Source organism: Acromyrmex echinatior, chromosome 2, assembly GCF_024713525.1.
Source record: "Acromyrmex echinatior isolate Ae372 chromosome 2, ASM2471352v2, whole genome shotgun sequence".
Taxonomy (NCBI): Eukaryota; Metazoa; Arthropoda; class Insecta; order Hymenoptera; family Formicidae; genus Acromyrmex; species Acromyrmex echinatior.
Genome location: NC_141853.1, coordinates 16,824,322 through 16,850,566, shown reverse-complemented (window position 1 = coordinate 16,850,566; position 26,245 = coordinate 16,824,322). Strand labels below are relative to the sequence as shown.

General features: G+C 28.0%; 3 protein-coding genes across 3 annotated transcripts; all 3 read left to right on the top strand.

The window, feature by feature from the left end:
- The first annotated feature begins 61 nt into the window (after positions 1-61).
- LOC105151647 (uncharacterized) lies at positions 62-4,938 on the top strand. Its single transcript, XM_011065477.2, has 6 exons — positions 62-558; positions 995-1,117; positions 1,829-2,190; positions 3,575-3,743; positions 3,863-4,134; positions 4,304-4,938. The coding sequence occupies exons 1-6, from the start codon at positions 277-279 to the stop codon at positions 4,425-4,427; spliced, it is 1,332 nt and encodes a 443-aa protein (XP_011063779.1). The 5' UTR covers positions 62-276; the 3' UTR covers positions 4,428-4,938.
- Positions 4,939-11,291: 6,353 nt separating this feature from the next.
- LOC105151646 (uncharacterized) lies at positions 11,292-16,399 on the top strand. Its single transcript, XM_087403703.1, has 6 exons — positions 11,292-11,666; positions 11,878-11,994; positions 13,688-14,043; positions 14,676-14,853; positions 15,005-15,282; positions 15,758-16,399. Exons 1-6 carry the CDS (start codon positions 11,565-11,567, stop codon positions 15,840-15,842), a joined length of 1,116 nt encoding a protein of 371 aa, XP_087259829.1. The 5' UTR covers positions 11,292-11,564; the 3' UTR covers positions 15,843-16,399.
- Positions 16,400-16,894: 495 nt separating this feature from the next.
- GluProRS (Glutamyl-prolyl-tRNA synthetase) lies at positions 16,895-25,816 on the top strand. Its single transcript, XM_087403701.1, has 14 exons — positions 16,895-17,017; positions 17,219-17,277; positions 18,197-18,376; positions 18,541-18,959; positions 19,047-19,398; positions 19,474-19,645; positions 19,951-20,352; positions 20,427-20,880; positions 20,972-21,181; positions 21,429-23,984; positions 24,065-24,466; positions 24,551-24,948; positions 25,024-25,176; positions 25,552-25,816. Exons 2-14 carry the CDS (start codon positions 17,220-17,222, stop codon positions 25,706-25,708), a joined length of 5,913 nt encoding a protein of 1,970 aa, XP_087259827.1. The 5' UTR covers positions 16,895-17,017; position 17,219; the 3' UTR covers positions 25,709-25,816.
- The last annotated feature ends 429 nt before the right edge of the window (positions 25,817-26,245 follow it).

The following is a 26,245-nucleotide window of genomic DNA, read 5'->3' as shown; positions in this document are numbered from 1 at the left end:
ATTGCAAAGTTTATACAGACAAAATACATATACATCTATTCTCTCTTTCTCTCCTTTTTTCCTTCCATTTCTTCTTTTATTATAGAAAAAGAAAACAAAAGAACTTTAGAAAAGAGCGAATGATACATGTATTTATTATTGACGACAAGTTGATCAATTCTTTGCGAGAAACGACTTGTATTCAAAGACGATAATTAAAATCGAGTTCGACATTATCCTTTAATTAGCGTGGTTTGTCCGTAATTGCAAGTGATTCTCAATTTTTTAATTTTCAACATGTTCATGTCGCCAAAGAAAAAAAAGCAGAAGGAACAGAAGGAGACAGCAATGCAATCGACGGAGACAGCAATGCAATCGATGGAGACATCAATGCAATCGACGGAGACAGCAAGGGAATCGACGGAATCAGCAAGGGAATCCACGGAAATAGCAATACAATCGATGGAAACAGCAATACAATCGATGGAGGCAACAATGCAATCGATAAAGACTAATGTGTTGAAGTTTTCTTATACTGTGGCCCGCACCTTGAAACGGCAAGGCTATAATTTGGCATGGGTATAATTTTAGATTTTGACAGTCACTTAATTTCAAAGCTAAATATTCATCAATTATATGTTGCTATGCAGATTGTACATAATTATACTTTTACGCGTACTGTCTAAAACTTTTAGAGTGAATCTCACTTTAACGAGTGAAATTCCATTTTCATAGATTGAAAATTGGACCACTCTTTTTCAAGAATGGATCAATTTTTTACTCTTTAGAGTGAAATTCCATTCCAAAAATTTAGATATAAATATGATACAATTCCTATATTTTGAAATTAATTGTATTAAAGAACATATAATTCTTTCTCCATTCGATATTAATATACTAATGATTTATTTGCATTATCCGAAGTAATAATTGCAATACGCTATATATTATATTGTATACATTCAGTGAAATGTTGAAAAGATAAATACGCAAGGTAGTTTAATTTTTTTTGTAGAACATAATTGAAAAGGGATATAATAAATCAGCGCCTGGAAAAGAATATGAAATTTCATATGTCACAATCGAACAGGCAAGGTCTTTTCTAAAAGGACACATTTTGAGAACACCTTGCTTCCAGGTAATAAATAATATTATAAAGTTTAATTCTTAACACTTTTAATAAAATTGATACACATCAATAATCTGAAATATTTATAAATTTATGGATGCTTTGAAAGTACAATCACAAAATTATACGAGCCGTAGTTTTCAAAATATGTAAGTATCATTTATACACAAGTGTATATAAATGATATTTACATATTTTGAAAAATAAGATCTATTAATTAGTATAAAAAGTACATTTTTTCATTTTGTATATTAAAAAGACTTAAAATATAATTATAACGATAAATCAAAATAAATTATATGTTATAGATATTTGCTACAACGATAATATAATCGAAAAATTGTTATTTTTTATCTACTTGTAAAAAAGAAATGGGAACGTATAAATCAGAAAAAATGTACTTTTAACGCTCTATAATCAGTTATTACATAAAAATTGCAAAATTTCAAAATTAATGTTAAAAAATTTTAATAATTCAAAATATTTGAATTCATTTTCTGGAAAATTTCGTTTTTTAGTTATATTGCATTGTTATTGCAAATTAACAATTTACAATTTAAAAACTATTTTAAATAATAATCTTATCGTATATTATATACATAAATTGTAGAACAAAAAAATTTCAATTTAATCCCTATATTCCTCTCTTTCTCTTACAATGCAAAATATAAATAAAGAATCTTTTAAGAATATTAATCGAATGTAATATGATTGCTTTAGAGCGAACGCATATTCAACAGAAGGGGTTTCAATATTTATCTGAAGAAAGAACTTTATCAAGTTACCGATAGCATCAAAGCACGCGGTGTGGTTTACAGTCTGCTACACCTATCAAAAGAGCAGAAATGCAAAGGTGTCGTAACAATCTCATCGGGCAGCTTTGCATTTATTCTCTGTCATTATACACATCGATTTAAAATACCGGTGACAGTGGTGCTGCCGACAACAACGCTAGAAGAAAAAATCAAAATGTATCAAACATATCCATTATCGCGAGTGATTGTCAGAGGTGATACCTTACTAGAAGCTCATTATAACGCTTTAGATATCGCTATGAGGGAAGACTTATTTTATCTTGATGGGTATTCTTCTTTAACAAAATTTTATGAAAATTTGATTGAACGCATTAATTTACTGGTGCGTGTTAAAATCATCGTACCCAAATTCGCAATTAGCATACAATATTAAAAAAATATTTTTTAAGTGTTTAATTAATATTTTTACATGTAATAAATAATTAACAATTATTTTTTAAATATTGTGCGTTGATTAAGTTGACATAAAATGTGTTTAATATAAATATAAAAATAGATTAAATTAATTGCGAAATCCTTAATACATGTTAAAATGTTATTAATAAATAGTAATAAATAGTAAGGCTCTGTACGTATAAAACAATGTGGTACAAAAGAATGGCAAAGAGCCGTAATGTAAAGAACTTTAGTTTAAATTAGCATTAAAAATTCATATAAATAATTACAATTGACAACAAACATTTCGACTCCAATCGAGTCATTTTCAATGTAGTCGTAATATTTCAACATCGTTCTAAACTAAAAATATGTACATGGTATTACAATACTATCATAATTTTTAATCCTGTATTCATCATTCCATATAGTAACTAACTTTCATGCGCATTTTGTTATCTGACATCGTGAAAGTTAGATGTTCATTACTTTTGCAAATTTGCAAATAATTTATATAGCTAAAAAAAAACAATATATTGTACCACGAAATGGACTGCTATTTACTTGCGTTTTTTCCTCTCTTTTTATTTATGGATTCTTAATACATCTATTGATATTACTGATAAGAATTTTTTTACGATTTATATACTTTGATTTTTGATAAAAATGACTCGCAGTATATTACACGGAATGATGAATATGGGATTAAAAATTATGATAGTATTGTAATACCATGTACATATTTTTGGTTTAGAACGATGTTGAAATATTACGGCTACATTGAAAATGACTCGATTGGAGTCGAAACGTTTGTTGCCAATTGTAATTGTTTATATGAATTTTTAATGCTAATTAAAATTAAAATTCTTTGCTACATTACTGGCTCTTTGCCCTTCTTCTGTACCACATTGTTTTAAAATATTGTATGTTATTAAAAATATATGTTTTTTTATCATTTAAAATATTTATATTTTATTTTTATACTTAAATTAAGTCAGTATGCTATGGCTTTAATATGCACTATTAGTGCATCCCATCCCATATACGAATTTGCTATTCGTATTAAGTAAAAATACCTTTTTCGTTAAAAAATAATATTTGCATCAATATTATATACCTATTTTCTGTATGCTTCTAATTTTATCACTCAAAAATTAGTTAATTTGAAGGTCATTAATTAATAGCTTTCTCATCATATTTATTGCCACAAAAGATATACTCATTTTGTTAATAATAAGTTCTTGAGTGAATTATTTAATATTTCTTCGAACGATAGGAACGATCATCCAAACATGATTATTGGTCAAGCCACCTTAGGCATAGAAATCGTGCGGCAACAAAGTCAAATTGATGTGGTACTTTTGCCGACAACAATTAAAGGTTGCGGATTAACAACAGCTATTGCAATAGCTATTAAAGGATGCAATTCAAAAATAACAGTTATTGTAAGTTAATAGCTCTTCTATATATATAATTTATATATTATTGTTTCACTAATTAATATATTAAGAAAAAGATTGTATTCACTTAGATAAATTATTTGAATTATAATCTTAATTCTTAGGAAGTTCAAGGTACAAATTTTGATTTATTTCAAGAAGTGAAAAAACAAACGGATTCACCTAAAGAATTGAATATTCCTACGAAAGAGTACATGGCGTGTCCTTTAAGAAACATGCCGTATTGCGTGATCGACAGGTTTATTTCGGTAACTCCAGAGTTGATTCATTCTGCATCTATGCATCTACATAATTTTGAATGTTACTACGATTATTATGGATCAATTGCTTTAGCTGCAATTTTATCTGGTCATCTTGATGATCTAAAGGGAAAAAGGTAACTTCTTTTATAAATTTAATAATTTTTTCGAATTTATTAATTTATTAATTTCGTAGCAACGCGTTTTATATATTTTATAATTGTAATGTAAACGCACTATATGCAATTTAAGTCTCAATTTAATAATATTATAAAATGACATTATAATTTTTTTGGTACGCGCTAGGATAGTAATACCTTTATACGGTAGAATGGATTTGAGTACAGAAGATTTTGTAATAGATAGACGTACCTTTAGACAATGTGATCTCGCGCTGATTTCATACAATCGAGGCATTCTACATATCTAAATTTGATTTTAAATAAATCTGACAGAAAGCCGAGTTATAAAGAAAATTGTGTATCTTCCATAAATAGATAAAATAAAAAATATAGAACAAGTCACATAGCTCGAAAAAAAATTCAATCAAAGTTATGAAAGAAACGATGTTTCTAAATTGGATACTAAATGACGAAATAATTTTATCAACAATATCCCGTAACGGTATATCAGATATAATACTGTAAAAATTCAATGTTGGAAATTTTCAATTATACCACAATAATAATGGACGTCATATGCCGCATTAAAAAAAAAACGTAAATTTCTAAATCTGTATATTGTATATTTAAACATTTTTTAAATGTGTATAAACATGATTTTTATCACACAAATATTTATTAGTTTTGATGTCTAGCACAATTGTAGTCAACTAAAGGCATACTTAGCAAACAGAAAAATCATAATGGATATGACGTACTTCTTAACTTGATCATATTAACCGGTTTTTAAATATTGACTATCATTTAATTTCATATAAATGTTTATGTTATTTGATAAATAAATAAATTTACTCTAAAATAATTATTATTTCTTGTAACAAAAGTAATCCTGAATTATCCTTCTCATTATACATTGAATAAACTTGGTTTGTCGAAATTTATAAATACAACTTATTAAATTAGAAATAAAGATTTCGAGAAAGGATGAAAAATGAGTTGTTGATGACAAATAAGTTATCCAGGAGAGAAGAAATTCGTTTTTGACAAGAGTTAAATCCGATATTCCCTTGATTATCTGTTACAACTTAAGTGATTTCCGTTGAAAAGTAATTTTTTATTTTACATATCCATTTTGCGATTGAGAAAGAAACAAAAATTTAAGAATGGAGAAGCAACGAAAGAGAATATTGTACCATTTTTTAACTGTGGTCTGCTTACTGTTACGACATCAAAATGCTTGCACAGCACACATGTCAAAATCTGAATTTAAAATATCTTAAAATGTTTTAAAGAAGTTTTAAGTTTTAATTTTAGATATGCGTTTTGTCTAAGCATTTTTTAAAATTTAAACAAATAATATTTTAACTATAGATCAAAGTTACCTTTTCTGTATGTTTCATTTGTACATTTTTTAACATTTTTATTATTTATATTATTTTTTATAGAATTTATTTTATATTATATATAATACATTACAAAAGAATTACAATATAAAATTGAAAATATACAATAGAAATATATACATAATTTCTTTGTAATGTAAAATTACACATAACACATCGGTATGCACATAATAACACGATTTTATCATGATGCAATGTGAAACATAGATAATAAAATTAAATGATTATTATGTAACGTTTCTTATTAATTATCTGATAGCAAATGCAAATTATTTTGCTTTATTTAATTTATGCGAGCAATCGCGACCAAAAAGATTGTTAATAAATTTATTATATATGTATTTTTCTACACAATAATACATGTCATTTGACAAACATAAAATGTTTTGATATCGCAACTACATATTTTAATGATAAACAATCAAATAAACCAGACGATATATTTAATCACATGAATTCTAATTCGCCCTTTACTTTCAACGGTAAAATAGATTTTATTAACAAAATCAAGAATCGCGTTATCACCGCATTTAATACAAGATAACTGCCTCAATAATTCGATCAGATCAAGTCTCTCTGTCGAGTAACATATTAGAAGAGAAGAATCTGCATGTGGGATTGTGCTCTGCTTCTTTCAAGTTCTACGAGATTAATCTGCAAAGAAAAATTAAATGATTCATTGAACACCAAAAACTCCGCACTGCAGGAAGAAACGAATCCCAAATTTTCTGGACTGCTCTTGAGTAGCTATTTCGATAGTAAGTTAACAATCTTTTTTCACATTTTTGAATAATGCAAGTGTAATGCAATTCCCAAATAATTTGATGGTAATTTAATAGATATTCATTTTAATTTTTTAGTACACAAGATCAAGATTTACACAAAAAAAAAATTCTTTCATTATTAAATACAGCGTTTTATTAATAAAAACATGGATAGAACGATTCCTATTGAAGAGTGATTACAAATGATTATATTTTGAAGTAATGAAATATATACATCTTTATTATACTTATTTAAATGAAATACAAAAATTTTCCGGTACCAACTGTTCGAAGCGAATCGAACCGATAACAATAAGATTTCAATTAAAATTGATTTGATTTCATAATCAAATATGTATTATATTTAGAGGTATAAGATTCACATTGTTTTCATTTCTCTGTAATATTTTATTAAATACAATCAAATAATTAAACAAGATTATCTAAATATTTGATATAATTTTGATAATTAAAATTTTGAAAATCTTGGATATCAGGATACCCAATCGATTCGTCTTGAATATATTAAGTACCCGCACATTTTTATATAATTATATTTATCCATAATAATTTATTCAATAATTTATTCAAATAAATATAAATTTTTTAAATAAAATTTTATTAGACATATAAAAGCTAAAAATTTACATAATATATTCACTGCGTATGTATTTCATTATATAAATAATCTAAAATATTTAAGAATTAATTAATGTTCTGGAAAATTTAAAAATTAATCAATTTTCTGGAATAGAAAGACATCCAGTGCCTGAAAATAGTTTCTTAAAAGAAACTAAAGGTTAAAATAAAAAGATATATTCATTGTAATCACATTTTTTTCTTAAAAAAGTTACAAGAAATGACTATTTACAAATATCAGTTTATTTAAATTCATTTTTCTATACACAATTGCTATTCACGTTCAATCCGTTAAACCTTTTTATTATCAAAGCACATTAATGTTAATTAATGAAAGAATATTTAATGAAAAGAATAAAATTCTCTCTCAAAATATATTGTATGTAATCGATTTTGTTACTCAATTTTAAAAAAATTGCATTATTATTGTCGATAATTCATTGCTGAAATCACTATAATACTTCCAGAAAATGTCAAGAAAACTCAAGATTAATTTCAGCCATGCAATGAGAAGCCCCAGATTCAATGAGGTTCGATGATGATCGAACTAGGCATCTCGAATAGATCCTATGGAAATTGACGAGAATTGATGAAAAATAGCTCAAAAATTATTACGACTCTCCGTCGGTACGAATTACAATCCAGGTAGAAAGCTAATATCATTTATCATCATTTTGATTTTAAGATGACACTTATGACAACATATTGATGATAAAAACGTTTGTTTGCTACCTAGAAAGATTTCTTAATGTTTACTTGACAAAGAACAGCGACAAAGCCTCAACAATCACATGTATGAACGTGAAAATAATGTATTTGCAGTAACTTCTAACAATTTAACATATTTAATATGAAACATAATTTAAGAATTTGATTAATAAATATTTAATATTATAAGCTTGACAAATATTTTTCATCATAAGACCGAGATGAAATAAGGCGTTTCGCGAATTCTGTATATAACAAACTCTAATATAAAATTTGCAACTTCGCAAAAATATATTAAATTTACTTGTCACATCGTGATATTTAAAACATGAATGTTAAATTTCGTGAACAAAAATTGTATATACATACCGCCATTGTCTTCAATTAATTATTATAATACATGTTACATAAATTATAATTTTTAATACGGAATTTTGAATACAGTATTTTCCGCATTTATTAACAATCTTTTGGTAACAAAAAAATTTTAGAGACCTCTCCCAAAACGAATATTCATTAAATGTCAATCAATCTTTAGCTTATTAATTGCATCCAATTACATAATAAACATTATTTACAATTATTATTACAATTACAATACATAGTATTATTTCCAATTATATTATGCAAATAACACATAATAATATACAATTATTGTTATATAAATTACAATTACAATACATAATATTTGCAAAAATATGTAATATGTTACATTGTCTCTAAGAATTAATTTAAAATTAATAACATAATTTTTAAGTTGTTATTATTATTAAAAATATAATAACAGATGCAGTTATTATTATTGTTATATATTTGATAATAATATTTGATAATAATACATAATTTAATATTTAATACAATAATAATAAATATATCATACTTACAATTATCATATCTTATATATTTATAATTATTATATCTTTTAACTCTAAATTTCAATTCAAATTATTATACTTCTACCTACCCGTATTCCAGTTTATATTCCTACTTGCCCGTATTTTTCTCTATCCATTTATCTATCTACACGTATATTGCAACACTTTATAAAAAAAAATCTTTAATTAAAACCACAATGCGACACACGACTTACTAGGGGAACCAATTTGTTAATTAATCCAATAGAATACCTGAAATCTACTCAAGCGATAAATCTAAGAATTAGAGTTTCAAATATACATGCGCGATTAGAATGTAAATGGAGTTTTTCCAGTCTCGTACATATACGAGAAAATAGAAGAAAATATAGAGAAAATCAAATAAAATATAATTTTGTACATTACTTTATATTCCACATACTTTATACTCAAAATTGACCACTTACTTTATTCGTTTCATCATATTCCTCCTTCTTTCTAATGCCTGTTCTACAATAGGTCGCAAGTCATAAGCCGTAAGAAATTAGCCAATTGCAATTAAATACGAAAAAAATAATCGACTATTGGTTAATTTCTTACGACTTACGGTTTACGATCTTATTGTAGAACAGACATTCGAGCCAGATTGGACTTCCTTTCTTCTGGACCTTTCGTCGCATCTGATATCATTTCAATAAAAATTGATAAGAAAGAGATACTTCCTTGCTGTGGATTATTATTCTCGTCAACAAACAATATTACGTTCGATTTGAGTGTACATATACGCGAGGCAATCAGATTCAAAAATTTAAAATAACAAAAAATTATTTAAAAAAGAATATTGATAATAAAAAGAATATTGATAATAATAATTGATAAAAATTGTAAAAAATTGAAGACATATCTACAAATTTCACCACTTATATGAGAATTTTGATTAAATGTTTCTCCACGACACGCGTTGTTTTAACTCGGAATTTTATTTAAGTTTAAAAAAATTTTATTTGTTTTATATGTATACTAATGTGCCGTTCTAAACAAAACACTTTATATATTTCGTGAAAAATTGAAATTTATAATATTAGTAATATTCTAATGATAAAAAATTCGTAAATAACAAAGTGATAGAAAATTTGACAATGCACAACATATGAAGACAACAATTGCATTCCATTATGCAAAAGCAATGGCAATAGATTCTACACATTATATCAGGTTAGTCACAGAATATGTTTCAATTCACATACAATTATTCGTTAATATCATCATGATTATAGCACTTTGGTGCATAAATTTAAAAAATATTATTACAAGAAGTAACGTAGATAATATTTCTTCGATTCAAAAAAGTCATGGAGATAAATGTTTTGATTCTAAAAGTCCTAAAAAATCAGAATGCGAAATTGTTACACTAATTTTCTCAGGAATTAATAAAACATATCGCTCAATCGCTAGAAGCACATAATTTGATGCACAACCTGTTGCAAATCATAACGAAAAAAAAACGCGATTAACAATGAATTCCATTGAAAATGTGCTATTAACCAGTAGAAATGAATCGAAGGATGATTTCTCTCTCTCTCTCTCTCTCTCTCTCTCTCTCTCTCTCTCTCTCTTCGAAAATATATGAAAATGATTAATATTCAGATGATAATCTTAAAAAGAGATTCATGATCAAATGTAAACAAATTTTTTATAGATTGCAGTTAGTAAAAGAAGACAAAGATTCAAAACTCAGAAGTAGTATTTCGAGTCCGCCATTAGGATGCAGAGAAGTACTACGGAAACATTATTTAAAAAAAAGGAATTGAGTATGAGTGAGGTATAGCGTCATGTGGCAATAAAGTCCCGAGGTTTATTTATTTAAAATTTGATAATTAAGCCACACACAAATATGTATATATATATATATGTATATATATATATATACACGAATAATATAATTTTTTCTGCTAGATTGTACACGATATTATTGACCATATACCACTTTCGCAAAAAAATGCTTACAAAAATGGATCAGAAGAACAAGGATTTCCTCCTTGGATGTATAACATATGATGACAATGATTCCGAAGGCATAGTTGAGCTCGATTATAGCAACTAAATCCAGAGTACAGTGTACTTAATTAGCAGTAATAAATTTTTTATATGGAACAAATATCAATCTTTTTTTCTGCAAGACAAAACTTGAATAAATTTTTTTCATACTGTACTGATTTGCTTAAATTTTTACATTGTCTTTTCCTATTTTCCCATCGTAAGAATATTCATATTATTTTGTCTAAAATAAAATGACCGACGATAATTTTTCTTGTTTGTATTTTGATGGCTTTTAGATATACATTTACTTCATGTCTTGCAGTTTTGGAAAGATTTATAAAATGATTGTATAATATATAATATTATGGAAATAATATAAACTTAACAAAACATATCATTATTGCTTTATATAAACTTTGAACATTATAATTTGTAATTTATTTAATATTCATATAACTATTACAAGTACATTTTGCTAAGATATTTTTTCAAGGTAATCTCTCCTAGTTTCTTTTTAATATTCCTTATTTCTCTTTGGTTTTATTCTTTTTCAATTAATTCCAGCTAAAAGCATTAACCTAATAACCAATACTTGTTTTATATTAAATATCTGACGCTTTCAATTTTTATCATGACATTAGTTTTTGCGTTCCGAAATATTTTTGTAATTGTGATTGTTGTAGAGAAAAAGGAAGTGTGATAAAATAATAAACTGACGAATTGATAATAAGTTTTAATAATGTGTATATATATATATATATATATATATATATATATATATATATATCATATATCGTGATAGCTATTAAAAAAAAAACCAAAACTTCGAAAAAGGTTGAATGAGTTGTTAATAACAAGTATAAGTAAATAACATCTGTTCTTGACAAGGGAGAGATTAGTTTCTGACGAGAGTTAAATCAAGCTTGACGTTATTCCTTGACACTATAAATTACTTGCAATTACGTATCAAGTGATTTTCATCGAATAAGTAACTTTTTATTTTCCAAATCTGTGTTCATTGAGAAATAAACAAAAGAATGGAAAGAAAGGCAAAGAAAGAAATCAATGTCTTCCCATTTCCTTATACTATAGTTTTACCAATATATCGACGAATACCATCAGGAAGAATCCATTTCTGGGTATTGCAAATTTAATCAATCATAATTTTAAAATTCAATACTTATTGCATAATATATGCATGCATGTGTATGTATGATAATATTTCCATATTTCGAAAGTAGTTATAAAAAATTCGAGAATAATATTTTTTCTGTCTCAAATATATTCTGTTCGGAGTAATATTCATGAAACGTGCAAAAATATAAATTTGCTAATGTACTTTTTTTGTAGCATATAATAGAACTGGGCTTACAGATCAAATCAAGACAAAAACATATTTCGTTCGAGAGCATCAGATCGGCACTATTTCAAATAAGAGAATATATTTTTAAAACACCAATCTCTGAGGTAATTAATTCCATAAAACTTTCTTAATTTAACTATTCTTTGTTTCAAATTTTAAGCAAAACTAGTTGTTCGAAGAATATAAGTACTTTACTCTAAAAGCTTCAATAATCTTAACTTTAATATATCTTAATAATATACCTACCAAAATAAAAAAATAAAAAAATATCAAATATATGCAAATATAATTTCCCATTTTAATAAGTGATTTAAAATTAATCCAATTACAGATTGAAATAAATTGTATATAATAAATTAAGTCAAATTTATGAATTACTTCAAATAATGATTTGCTTGTGTTTCTCACAAATATTTTGTGTGTGTGTGTGTGTGTGTGTGTGTGTGTGTGTGTACATATTTTATATATATATATATATATATATATATATATATATATATATATACATATCGGTCAAAAAAGTTTGGAATTTTCGATTTTTCAAAAGCGAGTTTGGTATAATGGAAATGATAACAGCAAAAAATTTGTAGCAATATTGCTACAATATTACTACAACGTGTAATATTGTTGCAAGTTGTTGAGATATAGCATATGAGATATATATTATATGCTATAATATACTAGGTGGGGTGAAAAGTAACCTCCTTGGGAATGAAAAAAATTTTTTTCTTATGCAGAATCTCGCCCAAAATATGGCGTGTTCGCTCAGTACTAATCTTTGTAGCATCTGCTAGCTCGCGCACCTTCACTTTCCGGTCAGCCAACACCATTTCATGTATTTTTTTGACATTTTCCTCGGTAACCGCATCGGAGGGCCTGCCGCTGCGGACTTCATCGGTAGTGGAGTTGCGGCCACCACGAAACTCTCGAAACCAATATTTGACGGTGTAATCTGACGGAGTATTAGCCACATAATATTTATCCAACTTTTCTTTTGTTTCCTTCGCCGTTTTGCCTCTCAAAAAATAATGTTTTATGAGAGAACGAAAATCGTTTTCGCAAACACGTCAACAACAATCAGCTCTCAAAACAAAACTAAGGGCAGTATCGCACTGCCACTTGGCATGTCTGCCTAAATATGAACGGACTACAAGGCACCATAAACTTTTTTGCAGTAGTGGCGCATTCTGGCGGTCAAGGAGGTTACTTTTCACCCCATCTATATTATATGTTGAGATATATATATTATATGCTTTCTAAAAACATAGCCACTGGGTCAGAGAATTGGATCTGAACAAAGAATGAAATAACATTCTTTAAGCTTTTCTAAAAACTGCCTAAGAAACTATTCCAATGAAAATATTGTTTAAACTAATAAAAAGGATGTTAAAAATTTGTGCTGCTGTTATAAAAGTCCGAGGAACTCAATGAGAAATGACTGAATTCGACGTCAAATTGACGGTCATTTTTTACTGGGAAGATACATGTATTATCGATGAAAATAAGTTAATGACTGTGTCAAAACTTAAAAATTAGATTACTACAAAATGTTTATTTTTGTTACAAGTTTTTCTTCAAGAAAAAATTTAAATTATGTTCAAATGTAGTTTTTACATGCAATAAATTTGTTGTACATTATATATTTTCGTCTTTTTTTAGATTACAGTTGTTTTTATATAAGTCTAAACTTTTAACTGATACTGGGTGTGACTTTGATCCAAATATTATATAACGTAAAATATTTATAAAGAATTTTTTAAGGACGATTTTTAATCGAATCTAATTTGATTGATTCAGAGTTCATTATTGAGAAAAATAGGGATCCATGTCTATTTCAAGAAAGAGCTTGATCAACATATGAATAGCATCCAAGCACGCGGTGTGATTTATACTCTGCTACAGCTAACTAATAAGCAGAAACGCAACGGTGTCATAGCAATCTCAACGGGATATTTCGCTCAAACTCTTTGTTATTTTGGACAGAAGTTTAGAGTACCAGTGACAGTAGTGATGCAGAAATCAACGGCACAGGAAATAGTTGATAAGTGTCAATATTTGGGAGCAACAGTAATTGCTCAGGGTGACAATATAATAGAAGTACATAATATCGCTTTGCAAATTGCCAGGACAAAAGGTTTATGTTACCTTGACGGGTACTCTATTTTGAATCTTAGTTACTTAAGTGCGTGTTAGTGTATATTAGACGTATATTGATCCCAAACACAAATTAAAAATAATATAACATCAATATTGTAATTGCGCACTCTAGAATATATATATAATACTACAATATATATGTTATTATATATGGCGTTATATAATAGTTACATTGTAGAATACGAGATTATAACATTGATGTATGTTACTTTTAATTTGTATCAATTGGAATATTGTGTCAATAAACTATGTAAAAGTAAAATGCAAGTATTTTGAATTATAAAATATAGATTTTATTTAACAACATAATAAACTGTATTGCGAATTTTATGATTTAATATATTTTTATATTTATATTAAATACACAATTTTACATTAATTTATGTACGATGGTTTTAATGTGCTCCAGTTTACATTGAGTGCATCCAATCGAATTCGCTATTAATTAAAATACATTCTTAAAAGATGATATATCCATCAATTATTTCTATTTTCTTTATGTGACAGATTTCATTCTATTTCGAAAAAGTAGTTAATTTAAAGAAACATTAATTTTTACATATTGATAATCTTATATATTTTATTATTGTCTTCATGATCAAATTATTTTATGATATTTTTTTAATAGAAACGATCATCCAAATATGATTATTGGCCAAGCTACTTTGGGCCTAGAAATTTTTGAACAATTAGATTTTGAAAAGAAAATTGATGCAGTGATATTGCCGACGACGATCGATGCTTGTGGAGTAACCATGACTATTGCTATCGCTATCAGAAACTGGAATCCAAATATAAAAATTATCGTAAGTGAATAAGTGCTTTTCTATAATCGTAAGTTATTATGTGATTAATTTCATGTTTCGATCTAATAAATGTAATTTATTTCATGAAAACAATTGTATCCACTTTAAAAATTAATTTGTAAATTATATATATAACATTTCAAATCCTAAGGAGGTCCAAACTACAGTTCAAGATCTTTTAATCAACAATGTTAGACAAAAATGTTATAAACTAACTGTTCCCAACCAGAATGTATATGTAGGATATAAAAATTTTCTTAAAGACATAAGGTTATATTTGTTCGATCGAGTTGTTCTGGTACCTGAAACACTTGTTCAAAAAGCTGCCAATTTTCTACTAACAAAAGAAAATTTCAATGATTATTACGCAGCGATCGCTTTAGCTGGAATTCTAACTGGTAACCTGCACGATTTAATAAAAGAAAAAAGGTGATTTCTTCTATAAATTCAATTATCTTCTTTAAAATTCATTAAAAGAGCGTTTTACGTGTTTCGTGACAATAAATGATGCTTGATTTCTATTTAAGGATGTATTATATCCATTTTTACAAATATGTTTCTTTATTATGTTACATTTCTATAGGTAAACACAGATAAAAAAGTACTACTTTTTATATCGAAATAATTTTTAATCCAGGCGCTTCTATATCGCTACCATCTTTTTTTGTATGATTTTTAAATACAATCCAAAATAATTTGTAATTTTTTCATAATTTTTCATTATTTAAAAAATGTATAATACATCTTTAATATCTCACTGACAATAATTATTAATTAAATTGATATATTGATCAACATCGATAACACTATAGATAGTTCATATCAACTCATTTCTAAGTGACAAAATAATATAGTGTGGTGTAGTATTTAATATGATTTGATAACATAATTATGTGTACGACAGTGTGCTGATACCTCTATTTGGCAAAAAGGATAACTCTAACAACTTCATGGATAAATCAAGTTTGCAGCCTGATTCTTCCTCTTAAATAAGCGTCTTTATATTTCCGAACAGATTGTCGAATAAAATAAATAAAAAAAAAATTGCGTAAAACAAAATTTAATGTAAATATCTAATCAGGTCTCAGAAAAAAAATGTTACATATAATTGTACATATAATTATACATAATATAAAATATAAAATTATGTACAATTATATGTACATAAATATAAAATTATGTACAATTATATGTGTGTAACTACACAAAAAAAATTGACATATTTTATAGATATACATATAATTATATGTATAAAATATTTTTTTCCGGAATAATCTTCAAAATTAGAAATACAGAATGAATTGCTCAACTCGAGAAAGTTCGAAAAAAATAGTTTTAATAATAATAGTTTTTAGATTCCTTGTATTACTTTTATTAAAGAGATAAAGTCATTTGTTTTATTAAATCGGTAAGACTTATACACATATGATTTACACATTCAATGATACATCACATACTATGATCCATTAATATTGTACGAACACATATGTATAAATTTTTTAATTGATCTTTCATATGTATTTTAATATCTCAATCTAATTCTACTTACAGCACAAAATATTCGTTCATTTTTTGAAATGTTATATAAATATTTTTTACATATTTTAAAACTTTATTCAAAATATGTTATTAAAATATTTTATGTAAATTTGCGATAAATATAAATAAATATTTCTATTTTATATATATATATATATATTGAGTGATCAATAGAGAAATGATTAAAAATAACTCAAATTGGGTACAAATTTGATATTATGTATTTAACTATTTTGGAATTCTCTTACATGTATATAATACATGTATATATACGCGTACCTTATATACATTCTAGATATACATACAAAATTTTTTGAAGTTCAAATTCGAAGAGGAAATCCCGAGCGACAAACGTGAATTAATGGAACTGTTCGCGTTGCTTGAAATCTCCAAAAATTTTTGTATTTAAAATGATAAATATATATTCGTGCGTCGAAGAGAAAGAAAGCGAAAATGCTTGGTGCAAAAAGTGCAAGCAACGCGATAGATAAATACGTGATTACTGCGCATGCGCAACCTTTACCGGCCTTCTCTCCGGCAGTTTTGGCCATTCTGCTTGAGGCAGTTTTAGTGTTCGGTCTTGTAGATGTTTAAGACCAATTGGACAAATTCTAAGAATAAATAAGTAAGAAAATCAACATGTTGGACTACTGCTTATGTTATGGCCTTACAGATTTTATCATGATTGATCAATTCGCTTACTACTTACTTTTACTGCTTAAGTTTTTTTGCCATGGTCCTAATGATTCGCGTGGAATACGTGGTGTGATGTGATTGCTAACCTTAATCGGTTCACGCTAATGTTGAGTGTTTCTTTTCATTTTAGTATGGATGAGGAGACAATGGAGTTTACGATCACTCTCAACCCAGTTAATAGCGTATTAGGTAAGATTCACACGATCAGTCCAGTTCAAATTTTATGTCACTTTTATTTTTAGTTTCTAAAACGTTCTACTTCGAAACGCAAGACAATTATTGGAACATGTGTTTAAGTTTGCTCTTTTTTTTTTTAATTAATTTTTTTTTATTTTTATAGTTTATATTTATCTTATTTTCTGTATTGCTCTGTTTGTCAATGTTTCCTTATGCTTGTTGCATCATACACCAAGTCGGATATTCAGGACAATTATCCCAGATGTTTTGTTATAAACAATGAATGAAGACACTTCCGACGATAATACCATGCAATTTAGCGTGTCACATTGTTATGTTAAGTGTGAACGTAAAAAATACATAAATTACCGAGAAACAAATGAAACTCTTTTAATAATTTCATCAGCTTGCAACCAACGTATTGTGTTGGTATTGACCTAACTTGTTTTTTGAACTTATGTATACCCCTTATGAAATATCCCTTATGAAAATAAATGTTGAATAGATGTTGCTGTAAAACTAGTTAAATGGAAACTTCCATCGTAATGTTAATTTGTTTTAGCCGTCAATATTTAAAACTTCTAAATATCCGTCTAGATATCGATATTCTGGCAGATTTATCATAAAGTTTAATTTAGCATGTGTAACACCAAATTTAATTTTATATAAAATAATATAATTTAACTTGAAATAAAGCAATAACGTAACCTAGTAATTAATTAACCTAGTTAATTGTGACAATAAATAATTATTGTTTTAAATTATAAATTTAACAATTTTTTTAGTATCTATTCTATTAGATGGACTACAGTTATTGCTATAGATATTAAATTCCATTTGTAAACATTAACATTATGTAATATTGATATTAAAGACAATATATAAAAACATGATTTTGTTTATATCATTTATCTGAATTTGAAATCTACAGACGTGCTGGTAGTAGCCGAGGTAATTAATTCTGAAAAGAAAAATATAATTATATTATGGAACAACACTTGGAATGACGAGTCAGATGTTTGCTTGTATGACAAAGATAACAAATTATTGGGACAATATAATAATGAAATTACTCGGTATCTAGCAAGGACGATTAATCCCCTACTTTATGGTATATATTTTATGATATACTCTGCAAATATTTTTGTGATTATTCAAGTATAACAAAATATAGAGATCTTATTGATATTAAATTAGCTTTTTTTTTTGATAAATATGTCAAAACCAACTAAGATATATATTCTTTATTATTATATATAATTCTATTATTATTAGGTGGTACCTGTCCTTATGAAAGGACAGAAATCGATCACTGGATATCTTGTGCCCTAGTATTGCAAAATAAACAAATAAACAAGGAGCTTTTAAACTATCTGAATGATGTGTTAATAGCACGGACATGGCTGGTCACCAAAAGATTAACATTGGCTGATATTCATGTATTTTGTGTTTTGCATCGTCACGAATATATAAAATCATATGCAAAAGATTATTGTAATATTACTAGATGGTACAAGCATATGGAATCACTTCCTGTTTTCAATAATGCAATATCTATGGTTGCAAAAAATTGTTCTTCCACTTCGAAACCAAAAGATGTAAGTCCACAAAAGGAAAAATCTGATATCAAGCAGATGAAAACAAGGAAACAAGAGGGCAAATTTATTGATCTTCCTGGAGCAGAAATGGGCAAAGTAAAGTTGTACAGTACAATAAAATAGATTAATTTGATTTTTAAACTTTCATAATTAAAAAAAATTTTTTTTTATTTACTTCCGTAGGTAGTGGTAAGATTTCCACCAGAAGCAAGTGGCTATCTGCACATTGGTCATGCCAAAGCAGCTCTTTTAAATCAGTATTATGCCGAGACTTTTCAAGGACAACTTATCATGAGATTTGATGATACAAATCCAGCGAAGGAGACTGTAGAATTTGAGGAAGCTATATTGGAAGATTTAAAATTACTGCAAATTAAACCCGACCGTTTTACGCATACCTCGGATTACTTTGACATATTACAAGAATATTGTACTACACTAATTAAGGATGGAAAGGCATACCTGGATTGTACTCCGGCAAATCTTATGAAAGAACAACGGGATAAAAGATTGAAATCTGAATATCGAGATCTCTGTAAATAATAATTTTTCAGAAAAGCATTAATTTTCTAACTATCTCTATTCTAATAATAGCATTTCGCCTTTACAGCCTCTTTCGAAAATCTGAAATTGTGGAAAGAAATGAAACATGGTACCAAGATGGGTCAAGAATATTGTGTCAGAGCAAAGATTGATTATCAGTCAACAAACGGATGTATGCGCGATCCTACAATTTATCGTTGCAAATTAGAACCTCATCCACGTACTGAAAACAAATACAAGTATTTATATTTCTTGATATTTTAGCAAGATATACTATTAAAATAACTTGAAATACTCATTTATAATTATAAAACATCTTAACATTTGATTACTTTGTTAATGTTAAAATAAACATTAATTACATTAGTTATTTTATAACAAATTATTTTATACTAATATAAATTTGGTTAATAATTAATTTTATATTAATATAAATTTGATTGCTATACAATATAAATATAAATATTAATATTAGTATGGTTTAAAAATACAATTTTAGAATTATATATATTTACAATACATAGATTATTTTTATCTATATTAGGGTATATCCTACGTATGATTTTGCCTGTCCAATTGTTGACGTTATCGAGAATGTTACTCACACTCTACGAACAACAGAGTATCACGATAGAGATGCTCAATTTTATTGGATAATTGAGGCTTTGGGATTGCGTCGCCCGTACATTTGGGAATATTCACGGTTAAATATGACTCATACGGTTTTATCTAAACGAAAATTAACTTGGTTTGTAAATGAAGGTTTAGTCGATGGCTGGGACGATCCACGCTTTCCGACAGTGAGAGGCATTCTAAGACGAGGAATGACAGTCGAAGGTCTGAAACAATTCATTATCGCACAAGGTAGTTCCAAATCTGTAGTCTTTATGGAATGGGACAAAATATGGGCTTTTAATAAGAAAGTCATTGATCCAGTTGCAATTAGGTAATGAAAATGTAATTAAGAATTTGATAATAGAATGGTAACATGGATATTTTTTTAAATATCTGTAATTTTAGGTATACTGCACTGGAGTATAATGAACTGATACCGGTTAATGTAATAGATGCTAAGGAAGAGTGGTTGAGTGTGCAAAATCATCCTAAAGATTCATATAAAGGTACCAAACAAGTGCGAGTAGGCTCGAAAATTTTGATAGAAAAGGAAGATGCTGAAAGATTAATTGAAGGACAGAATGCTACCTTTATTAATTGGGGTAACATAATGATACAAAAGATAAATAAATGTGATGGCAATATAGTAGATGTGCAAGCACGATTGAATCTAGAGGACAAAAATTATAAAAATACTTTGAAGCTCACGTGGCTGGCTGAATCATTACCTACATCTGATTCAAATGCAGAAAAGTCAAATCCAATAAAATGTTACGCTGTTTATTTTGATCACATTATGAGCGTACCGGTTTTGGGCAAAGACGACGATTTTAAAAATTTTGTTGCCAAAAATACAAGAGTAAAGAATTTTTTTATCTACAAACAAATAATCATTCAAATTGATAATCATGTTATATATTGCTAATTGCATATAAAAATTCTTCTTTTAGAAAGAAATTCGAATGCTGGGTGAAGTAGAATTGAAACGCGTGAAGAAGGGAGAGATAATTCAACTTCAGAGGAAGGGATTCTTTATTTGTGATATTCCGTATGCATCTAGTTCTTATTCAACACGGGAACCACCTATTGTATTGTTTCATATACCTGATGGGCATACGACAACACTTTATACGACGCCTGCGGTATCTAATAATCAACAGGTAAAATCAGTATACCTTATTTTCTACTATTTATACCTTATTATCTACTTATTAATTACTATCTTATTATTTATAAATAATAAATGTACAATTTATAATGCCAATATTAATTTATCATAACATTATTAATTAATATTATTAATTACATTTGTCATGTAAATGACGAAAAGTAAAGTTGATATTATTTTGCAACTACAAAGTGTATTGTTTATCATTTCCAAAAGTAAAAAAAAAGAAATATTTTTAGGAAAGTAAAGTGCAACATGAGGAAACTCTAGATATAATATACAGAAACCCTTTAGAAAAAATAGAAGAAGCAATAATTAAATATGATAAAACCAAAATATTAAATCCTTCTTGGAAGGACAAGATTCAAAAGTTTATGAAAGAATTAGGACTAATGATACCTTATGATGCAGTTAATGGAACGCTTAGAATTTCAACAGATTCAATGTTGTATCCATTATATTTAAAAGAGAAAAATGAAGAATATGTAGACGAAGCATACACTGATATAGAAGATTATTTTCAGAGATTAATGGATATGCATTTTTATAGAATGTTATTGCTATTGTCGGTTTACAATTTGGTATTTACAGATCCAGACACCGACGATCCATTGGTATGCATGTCTGTAGCCATAAAGGCACAATTCGATAAAGTACAATTTTTAAAGAATTTAAAAGCTAATAAGAGCAAAATCGTTCAAGAAGAGAAAATACTCTCGGACTTGAAAAAAAATTATAAGATAATGATGAATGGTCAGGATTGGAAACCTGAGCTTTCTGAACCTAATGGTCCTGAAAACAATGTATATTCAGATCAAAAGGTAGACCCAGAAATACAAGAAATATTTGAAAGATATAAGAAACAAGGTCATACAAAAGAATATATTTTGTATATGGTGGATATTCAAAAAAGCATATATGAATATCTTAGAATAGCGAAGGAAAGTATGTTTAATAAAAGGTGTTGGATAGATGGACCAACTGGACCAACAGAAGATTTTGAAGCTTATCTTAAAACAAGAACGCAGCTACTATTCGAAAAAATAAAAAAGCAGAGTGACGAAGTACGAGAGCTAAAAAGTTCGAAAATCGACAAGAGCAGTATTGAGCAAGAAGTAAAGGTTCTCTTGATATTAAAAAGTGACTATAAAATTGTGACTGGTAAAGATTGGAAACCAGATGATAGTAAAGTTGTTAGTATTGAAAGCAAAATAAAGCCAGGAAATCAAGAAATTTCGGAAGCGGAGAAAATATCCGAAGAAATAAAGAAGCAAGGCGACAAAGTACGAAATTTAAAAAGCTCGAAAGCTGGCAAGAGTATTATTGATCAAGAAGTGAAAGTTCTCTTAAGCTTGAAAAGTGACTATAAAAGTGCGACTGGTCAGGATTGGAAACCAGCTGATACTAAAGTTGCTAGTACTGAAAGCAAGATAAAGCCAGAAAACCAAGACATTTCAGAAGCGGAGAAAATATCCGAAGAAATAAAGAAGCAAGGCGACAAAGTACGAAATTTAAAAAGCTCGAAAGCTGACAAGAGCATTATTGATCAAGAAGTGAAAGTTCTCTTAAGCTTGAAAAGTGACTATAAAAATGCGACTGGTCAGGATTGGAAACCAGCTGATACTAAAGTTGCTAGTACTGAAAGCAAGATAAAGCCAAAAAATCAAGATATTTCAGAAGCGGAGAAAATATCCGAAGAAATAAAGAAGCAGGGTGACAAAGTACGAAATTTAAAAAGCTCGAAAGCTGACAAGAGTATTATTGATCAAGAAGTGAAAATTCTCTTAAGCTTGAAAAGTGTCTATAAAAATGCGACTGGTCAAGATTGGAAACCAGCTGATATTAAAGTTACTGAAAGCAAGGTAAAGCCAGAAAATCAAGAAATTTCAAAAGCAGAGAAGATATCCGAAGAAATAAAAAAACAGGGTGACAAGGTACGAAATCTAAAAAGCTCGAAAGCTGAAAAGAGCATTATTGATCAAGAAGTGAAGGTTCTCTTAAGTTTGAAAAGTGATTATAAAAATACGACTGGTCAAGATTGGAAACCAGTTGATATTAAAGTTACTGAAAGCAAGGTAAAGCCAGAAAATCAAGAAATTTCAAAAGCAGAGAAGATATCCGAAGAAATAAAAAAACAGGGTGACAAGGTACGAAATCTAAAAAGCTCGAAAGCTGAAAAGAGCATTATTGATCAAGAAGTGAAGGTTTTTTTAAGTTTGAAAAGTGACTATAAAAGTCTGACTGGTCAAGATTGGAAGCCTGTGAACTCGGTATCAAAAAAAGAAAAGCATATTTCTAAGCCTGAAAACATATCGGAGAAAGAAGTTGCAAAAAACGCAAATAATAATAAAGATTCTGATTCAAGCAAAACAGGAACAAGATTAGGATTGGAAGCGAAGAAAGAGGAGAACTTTACTGATTGGTACTCGCAAGTTATTACAAAAAGCGGAATGATTGAATATTATGACGTGTCAGGATGTTATATTCTTCGTCCATGGAGTTTCTCGATTTGGAAGATAATAAAAGAGTTTATCGACAAAGAGATAACGGACATTGGTGTTCAAGAATGCTACTTCCCGATCTTCGTTACTCGCAGCGTATTAGAAAAGGAAAAGGCGCACATAGCAGATTTTGCACCGGAAGTCGCGTGGGTGACGAAATATGGTGAAACTGATTTGGCGGAGCCCATAGCTATACGTCCAACTTCAGAGACTATTATGTATCCAGCTTATGCCAAATGGCTGAGGTCAGACACCGAGTTACCACTTAGACTCAATCAGTGGAACAACGTTGTGGTAAATGCTATTTATTGTGATTGGTATTTTTTTCTTGTTTTAATTCCGCTCCATTTCAATTAGTTTATTTATGTTTACAGAGATGGGAATTTAAAGATCCCAAACCTTTCTTACGCACCAGAGAATTTTTATGGCAGGAGGGCCATACCGCGTTTGCTACTAAGGCAGAAGCAGAGGCGGAAGTATTAATGATTTTAGACTTATATGCTAGAGTATACGAGGATTTGTTAGCGGTACCCGTCATCAAAGGCCGCAAGACTGAAAAGGAGAAATTCGCGGGTGGTGAATATACTACTACCGTCGAAGCGTTTATTCCAATTAATGGTCGCGCAATACAGGGAGCGACAAGCCATTATTTAGGACAAAACTTTTCGAAGATGTTTAATATCCAAGTAGAAGGTATCGCAGGCCGAGAAGAAAAGACATTTGTCTATCAAAATTCATGGGGTTTAACTACACGAACGATTGGAGTCATGATAATGGTCAGTACAATCATTCATCGTCATGATATAGACAATATATAATTATATTTTATATATATTCTTTTGTAACAAATATTTATTTAGGTACATGGAGATGATCGAGGTTTAGTATTGCCTCCAAATGTAGCACCTATACAAATCATTGTGATTCCCTGCGGTATAGCCGTGAACATGGATGAACATACAAAAGAGAGTATTCTAAAGAAATGCGATTGGCTGGTTCGTCATTTGGGTCAAGAGGGTAAATTTAGAGTGAAAAGTGATTGTAGACTTAATCGAACACCTGGATGGAAATTCAATCACTGGGAGCTGAAAGGCGTGCCAATAAGGCTTGAAGTGGGTCCAAAGGATTTGTTAAAAAATCAAGTAACAGTCGTACGAAGGGATAACTTCCAGCGAACAGCTATTGAAATATACAACGATAACATAATTACTCCATTAACTTCAATATTGAATGATGTACAAAAGCAATTATTATCAAGGTATTGCTAAAAAATCACTTGGCGATTTCATTATAATGTATACGAATAATAATACGCAATTTCATTTGTTTATAGAGCGAAAAGCAAGTTAAACGAGCATGTTAAAAAAGTAGAAAAGTGGAGTGATTTTAACCCCGAGCTTAATAAAAAAAATTTATTGTTGGTACCTTTTTGTGGAGATCCGGCATGTGAAGATAAGATTAAAGAAGATAGTAAGGAAGATAGAAGGTAAAATTCCTTCTTTTATATAAAAAAAATTTGTTGCTATATGTTACTCATTATTTAAGAAAAAAGATACATTTGGAAATTATTAAAATATCGATTTAAAACAAATTTTTATAAAAAAAGTAAATTGTATATTTTACATACTTTGAATTTACATTAGTTTGAATGACTTTGTATTGTAAATTATTTTTTCTTTATATTACTAATTTGAAAATCTCAACGTGAATTAGTTTTATTAAAAAAATATTCTGAACTTATTTAATTTAATTTTGAGAAAAGTAACTACATATATAAATAACGTACTTGAATTATATTGAACAGCAATTCTTCCTTTTTTATTCTCTCAATTTAAATTTTTTATTTTATGATTAATTACAGTGAAAGCGCAGAAAGTGGATCATTAATGGGCGCCAAGAGTCTGTGTATACCATTTGATCAGCCAGAAATGACAAGACCACTCAATGAACTAAAATGTATTCACCATAGTTGCAAAAATAAGCCGAAATTTTATACACTTTTCGGACGTAGTTATTAATGCAGCCACATAAAAGTAAGGTTCATGTATAACATTTAATAAATTTTTCTGTAATTTTTTATATGCAAGTAATATAGAATTTTACGGATTTTTCTTCAATCTGAGAAATTACAATTTTTTTATTGCGCATGTAACTTTTATTTAATAATATTGCGCATGTATTTATAAATTTGTTCTCATCTCTGTTTATTCTCATTCAATTTTTGTTATCCACTCCAGTACATTGTCCATTTAATTGTCCATTAACTTTTATTTATTAACTTTTATTCTTTTTATGACACCTCACTCTCTTCTTTTTTATTTATGAATATAAAATCATATAATGAACGATTATGAAAATTATGATTAATGATAGTCTTATATCAATATTCTTCAAGAATGTAGTTACAAGTAATGAAATAAATCGCACTTAGACGAAATTAATAGCAATAGTGTTTTTTGTACGAATCCATATAGCACTGATCGCCAAGGAACGTCCTAAAAACGTCCCTATGTCTTAAGAATGTTTCCAGGATATCTCTTGGATAAAATGTGCTA

Coding starts and splice junctions, on each gene's coding strand:
- LOC105151646 (XM_087403703.1), top strand. CDS start 11,565: ATGGAAAGAAAGGCAAAGAAAGAAATCAATGTCTTCCCATTTCCTTAT. Junction 14,044..14,675: donor GGTTTATGTTACCTTGACGG/GTACTCTATTTT, acceptor TTTTTTTAATAG/AAACGATCATCCAAATATGA. Junction 15,283..15,757: donor GATTTAATAAAAGAAAAAAG/GTGATTTCTTCT, acceptor TGTGTACGACAG/TGTGCTGATACCTCTATTTG.
- LOC105151647 (XM_011065477.2), top strand. CDS start 277: ATGTTCATGTCGCCAAAGAAAAAAAAGCAGAAGGAACAGAAGGAGACA. Junction 1,118..1,828: donor TGAGAACACCTTGCTTCCAG/GTAATAAATAAT, acceptor TGATTGCTTTAG/AGCGAACGCATATTCAACAG. Junction 2,191..3,574: donor GACTTATTTTATCTTGATGG/GTATTCTTCTTT, acceptor TTCGAACGATAG/GAACGATCATCCAAACATGA.
- GluProRS (XM_087403701.1), top strand. CDS start 17,220: ATGGATGAGGAGACAATGGAGTTTACGATCACTCTCAACCCAGTTAAT. Junction 19,399..19,473: donor ATCTGAATATCGAGATCTCT/GTAAATAATAAT, acceptor TCGCCTTTACAG/CCTCTTTCGAAAATCTGAAA. Junction 24,949..25,023: donor CAAAAGCAATTATTATCAAG/GTATTGCTAAAA, acceptor ATTTGTTTATAG/AGCGAAAAGCAAGTTAAACG.